The following is a 9,271-nucleotide window of genomic DNA, read 5'->3' on the forward strand; positions in this document are numbered from 1 at the left end:
ACTTGTAGGGATCCAGTGTAATTGACATTTCTGTAGTTCTATGCTATTGTAACATTGCCTTGCAAAGAACTCTCTCGGTCTGGGTCAGGATTCTTAATGTGTGAAATATCTGAAAATATTACAGCTGGTGGCTACTGTGAAAAGAGCATTTTTACTGAATTAATGCACTCAACTTGTGTATTTCTGTGCAGTGAGGTATTTGAAGTACATCCAGAAATTTTGAATCCTGGCCAGATTGTGTTCCAAGAGCAGTAGTTGAAAGCAATAATGGCAATGATGACTGATGGTAATTTTTTTTTACAAATTTTTTTTTTTTTTTTGTAGGGTCTTCAGACTGACAGTGATCTACAGCAATCCAGTTCTTGTGGTGGCTTCACTGACCCTCTGACAGCCCACTCAGAGCAGTGTAAGTCTGGGCTCTGCTCAGGTCCCCTAATGTTGTCTCTGACTTGCCTTGCTAATGGGCATCCTAAGATGATGCAGAGGGAACACAAATGGTTGAATAATCTTGAAATATTCTCATGTTTGGTAGTACTTGAACCTTCTGCTTCTTGTGGTTCTCCTTGCTGTGCCAGCTCAGTCCTGTTGCCTTGGATTTACCATGGACAGCCAGAGCTGTAAAACACAAAGTGCTCTAGTTAGGACTGCAAACTTCTGCTAAGCTGTGGGTCTACCTTGTTTCATGAGAGCTTTGTTGAGCTGTTTGTTCACTGTTAGGAAATAGGTGACAGTGACAGCTGCCATTCTTTGTCCTGTTACCAATCTCCTTCATTTGCAGTGTACAGCAAGAGCAGGAGAGCATCCAGTGAAGACACGCAGCAAGTTGACTCCAAAGCAGCTTTACTGACGGTTTGTATCAATCTTTTGTGACATTATAGCAAAACTAGAAGCTGAACAAATAAAGGAGAAGAAACAGATAAAGAATAATACTGATTTGTGGACTTGCTTGTTCTAGGAGGCAACAGGAGACCTGTTTTCACTAAGGGAAGAAGTTGTGTATGTTCTCACTATGAAAATCTGTGCTGTTTTCTGTTTGTAGAAATAAAATCAAAATTCTTTTCTTTTAAGGAAAAGAATTACTTATATAGTCCATAAACAGTAGTGAATATAGACCCTTATTTATTCTTTTAATTGTAGTTACCATTTCTTGGTTGTATTTGGGTCTCTCCATTCAACTGCAGTTCAGTACAGCCTGGTTTATTTCCAATAAACAGGCTGTACTCCAAGAGCTTAAAACACATTACACACATTACCACCCCACCTCCAACTGAATCAACTGTGCTTTCCTTACAAAACTGAAGCCCTGTTTGTTTTTCCTCTCCTTTGTTTTAAAGGATTGGCTACAGGGCAGACCTTCAAATAGCAGTCAAATGTAAGTAAGCTTTCTACTAATGGAGCAATTTTATCACTCTGTAGGTTGATCTGTTTTTCTTTTTGGTTGTCTTTGGCTATATTGGTATTTAGTTGCATTTAATGAGAAAAAACCCCATGAAGTTTGATTTTTTTCTTTCTTCTAATAAATAACCAAATGTATTCATTGGAATCATAGGCTTGTCATAGAATGGTTTGGGTTGAAGGGCTCTCCCAGCCTATCTCTGGAGCAGAGGGGCTCCAGCCCTCCCAGTACCTTTGTGGCCCCTCTGGGCTCTCCCCAGCAGATCCTTCTTTCCTTGGGGGTCCCAGGGGTGGCCCCAGCCCCAGCTGGGTCTCTTGCAGAGTCACCCCCTCAGCCTGCTGGCCCCTCTTTTGGGATGCAGCCCAGGGCTGGGTTGGCTCCCTGGGCTGCAGGGGCTCAGGGAGGGTCAGGCTGAGCTCTCACCATGCTTTAGCAGGTTCTGTTTAGATTAATGGTGTCACACGTTAAAGGGCAAGCTTTGAGAATGTGTTGACACATAGTGAGCAGCTCCCTTCCTGGTAAAGGTCTTTACCCAGCCTTTTCAACTGTAACCACCTCTGAAATTATGCATTGTTAACAATTACCCCCTGAGTTAACTGTTAAAGCCATTACCTTATTATTTATCTGATAACAGAAGGGTAAACTGTTGTGAACAAGTTTTAATTAAAGCACCTCTGTGGGAACGAGCTCTTGTGATGCAAACTTAGCATAATGTTGTGCATGACTTGGAGGTATTTAAAGTGTAGCTGTAAAAACATGAGATTACTTAACAGCTTTCCATTACTATTTAGTAATTAAGAAACCTGTACTGCCCTTGAAAAATAGGATAACAGGATAAAAGTGGTACTGTGAGGTTAACAAGGTGACCTAGGATGATGTGGCAAAATCAGGGAATGCAGAGTAAGTTTGAAGGTGACTGTTGTGTTTGGCATTTGACAGGCCATCAGAAGAAGATGCATTGAATGGTAAGTTTTCTTTCTGCTCTGAAGGTGAGAGATTTTTATGTATAACCAACTGCTTGGGTCTTGTATGGGAATATATTTAATTGATGGTAATTTGGATTTATGAGACACACAATACTGTGATTTTTAAAAATTTAAAAAATTTTTTAAATAAAGAGCCAAGCATAAAGCACTATTTTTTTCCCTGAGGTACCATAGACTTAAGTGCAATATTTAATTATCTTCACAGCAGATCCTTTTCAAACTGTAGTGTGGTATTTTAGTACATAAATTAGTAGCTCTTTTTTTCTTCTTTTTTTCACCTTAATCTCTTTTCAGGCATTGCTTCTCCTTTCAAGCCTATCATGGATATCAATTACTATTACTCAGGTCAGTCTCTCTTACAAACTAATGCTTGTATTTTTATTGACATTTGTAAGATCCTTAAACTTCAACAAATGCTGTAATTTTCCTCTAGCTGTAGAAAGAAATAACCTGATGAGATTATCACAGAGCATTCCATTCACTCCTGTGCCTCCAAGAGGTAAGAATTGTATTTCTTCTTGCTGGTTCACTGTGGTCTTTTGGGGAAGAAAAGCAAACCTTATATGGATTCTAATTTGGTTGGATCCTTCTAATATAGAAGGATCAAGGATATATATTATATATATCTAATATAGAAGGATCAAGAAGGATCTGATATAGAAGGATCAAGGCAAAGTTCACAGTTTGTCACAGCAAGTGTGAAACTGAAGTCTTAATGAACTAAAAGAAGTCTGTCTTAGAGCATTCAGAAATATATGTGAGTATGACACCTTTTCTAGGGCAACTCACTTGATTATGAAATGTAGATTTAATTATAGTTGTCCTCAGAAATGGTGTTACAGTGATGGGAATATTGTACTAACAGTTTTATAACAAACTCTTCTGGAAGGATTCCTTTAAGTTGTCTTCACTTGTTTGAACTTTAAACATTTATTCAGTGTTCTTAGTGCTGTTTGAACAGCGTCCTTAATAGGTCTAAATAGGAGGACAAATTTTGCAGCTCTGTGAAAAAAGCTGCAGAGGGGTCAATTTTTTGTTAATTCAGGATGTTTGTACTGACTTAACACTGCAGCTTGTTGTAAGAAGTGGTGTGTTTTCAGTGCTTTTAATTTCAAACGTGGCAAGTTCAGCTCAGTGATGGCTTTTGTGCTGTCTGCAGGTGAACCAGTCACTGTGTATCGCCTTGAAGAGAGTTCTCCCAGCATCCTGAACAACAGCATGTCCTCCTGGTCACAGCTGGGGCTCTGTGCTAAAATTGAGTTCTTAAGTAAAGAGGAGATGGGAGGAGGTTTACGCCGAGCTCTCAAAGTTGTGTGCACGTGGTCAGAATATGATATCCTGAAATCAGGACATCTTTACATCATCAAGTCTTTTCTTCCTGAAGTTGTGAACACTTGGTCAAGCATTTATAAGGAGGACACTGTGTTGCACTTGTGCTTGAGAGTAAGTTCTGTCTTTGTCAATTATTAAACATGGGCAGGCATTGTATGTTAAACAGGAATTATTGTCTCACCTGTAAACTAGTATATACTTATTAGAATAAGAAAAAAAGTTAGTCTGGGGTTCTGTATGAGCAAAAGAGTTAAAAACTCTGCTCCAGGATGGCTTATTTAATCAAAGAGCTCAAATTCTTAAAATACAGATATAATTTTAAAAGCAAGTGATCTGTTACTCTGCCTTGGGGGAATAGACACTGTTCCCACTGCTGGTCCCTGTTCTGTTAAGCAGCTAATGAGGTGTGGGTTTGACTCACAGGAAATTCAGCAGCAGAGAGCAGCACAGAAGCTCACCTTTGCATTCAACCAGATGAAGCCCAAATCCATCCCATACTCTCCAAGGTGAGTGTATTTAAGCTGCCATTACATTGCATGCTTTTGGCTCAGGGCAATGCCTACAGGATGTTAATAGATGCATCACATATTAAGATACTGATATGTAGACATATCCTGGAATATTGCTGTGAATGTGGCAAGCAGAACTGTCCTTGGCAGTATTTTCCCCTCATATTTTCTGCACTGATTTTAATCTAGTGGAATAATCTAAATGGCTTTGTGTAATAGTTTAAAAGTATTTAAATTGTTCGTAGATCAAATAAAAATCTAATAGTAATGCTAGATCCCTATTTTGGAACTATATTAATTAAGTGTATTTTTTCCAGGTTCTTGGAAGTTTTCCTGTTATATTGCCACTCTGCTGGCCAGTGGTTTGCAGTTGAAGAGTGCATGACTGGAGAGTTTAGAAAATACAATAACAATAATGGGGATGAAATAATCCCAACTAACATGCTGGAGGAGGTTATGCTGGCTTTCAGCCACTGGACTTATGAGTATACAAGAGGAGAACTGTTGGTATTAGATCTGCAAGGTAAGGCCTTGACTTTGAAACTTGCATTGGGGCCAAGGTCTATGGGTTTTTCTTTTGATAGCATTTTGTTAAGAATTTGTGTATTTGTAATAAACAACAAGGATTATTTAGTGCTGCTTCTTCTAGTTAGTTAGCATCTATGATTTCCTTATTTAATCATATTATGATAAAGATTGGAAAGGACCTCTAAGAGCATTGAGTCCAACTTTACCCAGCACTGCCAACTCCAGCACACTCCCTGTGCCCTGTGCCCACCCCAGACAGCTTTCAAATCCCTGCAGGGGTGGTGACTGCACCACTACCTGGGCCCCTGTTCCAGGGCTTGGCAACCTTTTCAGTGAATATATTTTACCTCATATCCAACCTAAACCTCCCCTAGTGCAACTTCAGGCCATTTTCTTGTCCTCCTGGCTACAGTGTCCTTTCAGGTAGTTCTAGACAGTAATGGGGTCTCCCCTGAGTCTCTTCTTCCCCAGGATAAACATCCCCAGCTCCCTCAGCTGCTCCTCACAGGACCTGTGCTCCAGCTTTTTAGTTCTAATATAGTATTACATCTTACAGCAACACAGAAACTATAAATATATACGTTTTCCTAATGAAATGTGCCATAAAAAATGCTAATTTTTGGCACATTTGTGTAGTGCCAATGTGGGAAGCTGGTTTTATCCTGAATTCTGTGCCAGATATTCTGGCAGTGAGAACTGTATAGAAGATTTTGCTCATGGGTGAAGACTCAAGCTAGGAAATGCAAAAAATAGATAGAAGAAATCTGAGAAGTACAAAGTGCTTGCTTAGGAGCAATTTTCTAAGGGTAGAGAATCATGTTTAGTTTGGGTTGTGTTTGTTGTGGGTTTTTTCTGGTTTTATTATTGGAAAAGCTGAGAAGTCATAGCTAAGGATTCCAAGGCTTTTTAATATTAATATATTTATGTAATCAGAAGTGTATCAGATTTAACTTTTTCTTCATGTGCTGTCTGAAGGTGTTGGTGAAAATTTGACAGATCCCTCTGTGATAAAAGCTGGGGAAAAAAGGTAAGGGTTAAGAAAGACTGAAAGTATTACATAAAACTTTCCCTGGAAAGAGAACACATGCCAAGTGATGTTTATGTGCACTTTGTCTCCAAGGTCATATGATATGGTGTTTGGGCCAGCCAATCTGGGAGAGGATGCAATAAAAAACTTCAGAGCAAAGCACCACTGTAATTCCTGCTGCAGGAAACTGAAACTTCCTGGTAAGAGCTGCAGGACCCTCCTTCTGAGACACTGATGTCATGAGATGATGTGTGATACATCATGAAACAGTCAAGGCATGCTGTGAAAGTTTAACAAGTCATAAACAGCAATTACGTAATTTGACTTTAGGCTTCTGATTGCACCTATGATTAAAAAATCCCTTTTTTTGATAGTGCATATCCTGGAATTCCTCTTCAAAAGTGCATTTGCATATCCAATTCTTTGCTAGACATTTATGCCCCATTGATTCTACTAGCTCAAGAAATAGTAATCATTATGACTTTGTTCTGTTTGTACAGATCTGAAGAGGAATGACTACACACCTGACAAGATCATATTTCCTCAGGATGATGCCCCTGAACTGACAATTCAGCCTGGAAGCTGCACCAAAGATTCTGATCCGGCCAATTCCATCCGTCTGATGCTCTGATGATGTGACCAACTCAGTGGCTTCACTCAAACTTCCTGGAACCTCACCAAGTTGTCACTTACCTTTCCCTCACTATAATGAAAAGAAAGACTTGTCAAAACAAGGATTACTGTCTCATAAGTGGAATTTTGGCTGGTCCATAATCTAAGGATTTTACCTTGTAATAACCATCTACAGAGCAGCTTGGCAGCTGATCCTTCTAAGGGTGGAATAATGACAAGTATTTAAGATGTGTTTTTAAAGGGGCTTTTTAAGCAGAAAGTTTTATTTTTTATTTTATTTTGGTTTAGTGGAAGATTTTCTTCCTGTAGTCCCGTGGTGGGAAATATGCCTTCCACCAAAAGGATTTTGGTAGTTGATGTTTTAAGGTAAAGCATTTGTCTTTTTGGCATTTGTCTTACTGTCAATGAGCAAAACCAGGAGAAAGCACCTACCTCTGTAAAGCCAGAGTATTCTTAGAGTGTTTTCGGAAGTGTTCCACTAATATTTTCTCACCAGGTGTCTTTTAATCTGACCTTTTGAAGAGGACAGGGCCAAATGAGGTGTATATAGGATGCCAATAGACTGAAGTTGAAGGTAGGAACGTGATCTGTTCCAAAACAGAGAGAGAGTCTCCTGAATCAGGATTCTTTCAGCTTCATGACTGTACAACTGGGCTTGGTTGCTTTCGTTTTGTGAAATAGAGCCTGAATTGTGCATAATGAAATTTCTTGTTTTACACATTTCAATTTTATCAAGTCACTGTCAAATAGTAACAAAGCCATGATAGACTGGTATAATCATATTTAATAGAAGAATTAGTTTGTGCTGGTCCAAATAAGTTGCCTTGTAAGAACACAAGTTGGAAGTGCTTTCCCTTGTACGTACGTAGTGACTGCTTCAGAAGTTCTGCCTTCCAAAGATCTCCTAAAACCAGTGTATCAAAGCCGAATGTACACATAACTTGTAAATGTATTTAAAATTGTGTAGAAAACATCTTTAATGTTATGTTATTTGTGGTACTTACTTAAGAGAGACTAGGGTTGGATTAGCATTGTGTAAAGTACGGGAGATTGCAATGCACCTTCATGCCAATAAAATGTAATTTAACTGTCCCAAATATTGTTGAGCATTCAGCAAGAAAAGAACCTTTTGTCCAACTGAAGTTTCATGCTGCGATTTTTTTTTTTTTTGTTACATAGGTACTAATTTGTAATTTTTAATTAAAAGGGCAGTATATAGCTCTATAAATTTTTTATTCAGTAGTGTATCTTATAGATACAGACCTAAGGCACGAACACAATAGTTGTTTAAATGGTGTTTTATGTTTGATGGGGAAAGGTAAAATGTTATAAGGATATAATACTGTATACATTTTGTATATCATTAAATCTTTAAAGAATCTAAAATAAATTTATTCTTGTTTACAGACTTCTGCTCTCCGTCTCAGTCTGAAGGGTTATTTTGGTGAATTTAACTCTTTATGCAGAAAAGTAGAATTTGCCACGCTGGATCAAAGTAGCTGTTAGCCTTTGAGGTATCACAACTTGGGCCAACACCAGAAACTAGGGAGGTAAAAAAGTGAAAACTGTCATAGCTGCCAAACACATGTGAGGGGATTCATGAGTAAATGAGTCAAAAATAGCTCTTCACAATGTTTCATTCTTCTGACTGCATCACCTCCTGTTGCTGGGAGAGAATGGGCAGATACTCCAAATGTACTTGCACCTTTCTAAAGTAACAGCACTGAGTCTGTAAGCGTGACTGGCTCTGCAAATTGATAGAGATTTCTAGAGGAGTCTCTGGTGTTTTGAAAATGTGACCGAATTTCAGTGTATGAAAGAAGAAAAACATATTGAGAAAATTGCAAGTAAAAGCTGGGAAACTGTTTCTTGACAAACACTTAACTACGCACAGTTATTTTGTAGCTGTGTTACTGCTCTCAGTAGTTCTGCTTGTGACTCATTTCTTAGCAAAATAAACAGATGTGACCACCTTGTGATGGGTGTGAGTGATCATGGGGAGTGCTCCTTCTGCTCAGTCTTGCAGTGACTCAGGCCTGAAGCTTTTTCAAGACCAAAAGGGACAAATGTGGTTGGGAAATGCCTGTAAGATTTGGAGTGGTTACCACTGTTCACATTTCTGTACATCTGCCTGGCATGAGCTGTAGCTTACTCTGTGTGATTTACAGCTTGAATTACATGAGAAGTGTTTGTCTAAACTGACTGAGAGGGGAGAAATGTGTAACTTCCAGAAGTGATCTGCCTCATACTTGCTGGGAAAAAAATCATAAATGTCAAGTACCCTTTAGGGAAGGGATTGGAAAAGTGTGGTGGCAAAGGACAAAAACAAGTTGGTTTGAAAACCAAGCCTGACTCTGTTTGGACAGTGCCACATCCTGCTGATGTTGGGCAGTAGGAATATGAAAACTATTCCATGGAATTCAGTTTGTCTGAGAACATCAAGTGTGGCTCCTCTGCTGATGCTGAAAGCTCATCAGTCTAAAAATGTTCTATAAATAGGGAAGTGTTGTGATCCTTTAGCTTATAAATTTTCTTTACCAAAAAGGAGGAAAGTGATGGAACTGGAACTTCTGATAACTATTCAAGAACAAAAGTTTTGGCATATCTTCTTAGAACCTAGCTTTTAAATAGAGGGATGTAATTCAAACCATCTCTGATTAATTTTTAGTCAAAATCTGAAATGCTTTAGTGAATTTCCAACTAGGAGGGTATTTAAAAGGGTATTTATCCTATAGAGAAATTAATAAGCTACATCATTTAGACTTTGGTGGATTAATTAAAAGTCATTTGTTGACTGCTTTCTTGCAGTATTTAGGTGGTGAAACATTTCAGAGAAAACCAATCCTAAATTCATTGTGGC

General features: G+C 38.6%; 1 protein-coding gene across 1 annotated transcript in view; it reads left to right on the forward strand.

Annotated features, from left to right (window-relative positions):
- TRPM7 (transient receptor potential cation channel subfamily M member 7) overlaps positions 1 to 7,819 on the forward strand; it is a 50,929-nt gene extending 43,110 nt beyond the window's left edge. The window contains exons 29-40 of the mRNA XM_063169771.1: positions 325 to 406; positions 779 to 849; positions 1,335 to 1,372; positions 2,336 to 2,361; positions 2,677 to 2,727; positions 2,816 to 2,881; positions 3,542 to 3,825; positions 4,138 to 4,220; positions 4,541 to 4,746; positions 5,727 to 5,778; positions 5,872 to 5,978; positions 6,279 to 7,819. Coding sequence (XP_063025841.1) covers positions 325 to 406; positions 779 to 849; positions 1,335 to 1,372; positions 2,336 to 2,361; positions 2,677 to 2,727; positions 2,816 to 2,881; positions 3,542 to 3,825; positions 4,138 to 4,220; positions 4,541 to 4,746; positions 5,727 to 5,778; positions 5,872 to 5,978; positions 6,279 to 6,409 — 1,197 coding nt within the window. The 3' untranslated portion in view covers positions 6,410 to 7,819. The remainder of the gene's footprint in view (positions 1 to 324; positions 407 to 778; positions 850 to 1,334; positions 1,373 to 2,335; positions 2,362 to 2,676; positions 2,728 to 2,815; positions 2,882 to 3,541; positions 3,826 to 4,137; positions 4,221 to 4,540; positions 4,747 to 5,726; positions 5,779 to 5,871; positions 5,979 to 6,278) is intronic.
- Positions 7,820 to 9,271: the final 1,452 nt, after the last annotated feature.

The sequence above is a fragment of the Melospiza melodia genome, chromosome 15 (genome assembly GCF_035770615.1).
Source record: "Melospiza melodia melodia isolate bMelMel2 chromosome 15, bMelMel2.pri, whole genome shotgun sequence".
Lineage (NCBI taxonomy): Eukaryota > Metazoa > Chordata > Aves > Passeriformes > Passerellidae > Melospiza > Melospiza melodia.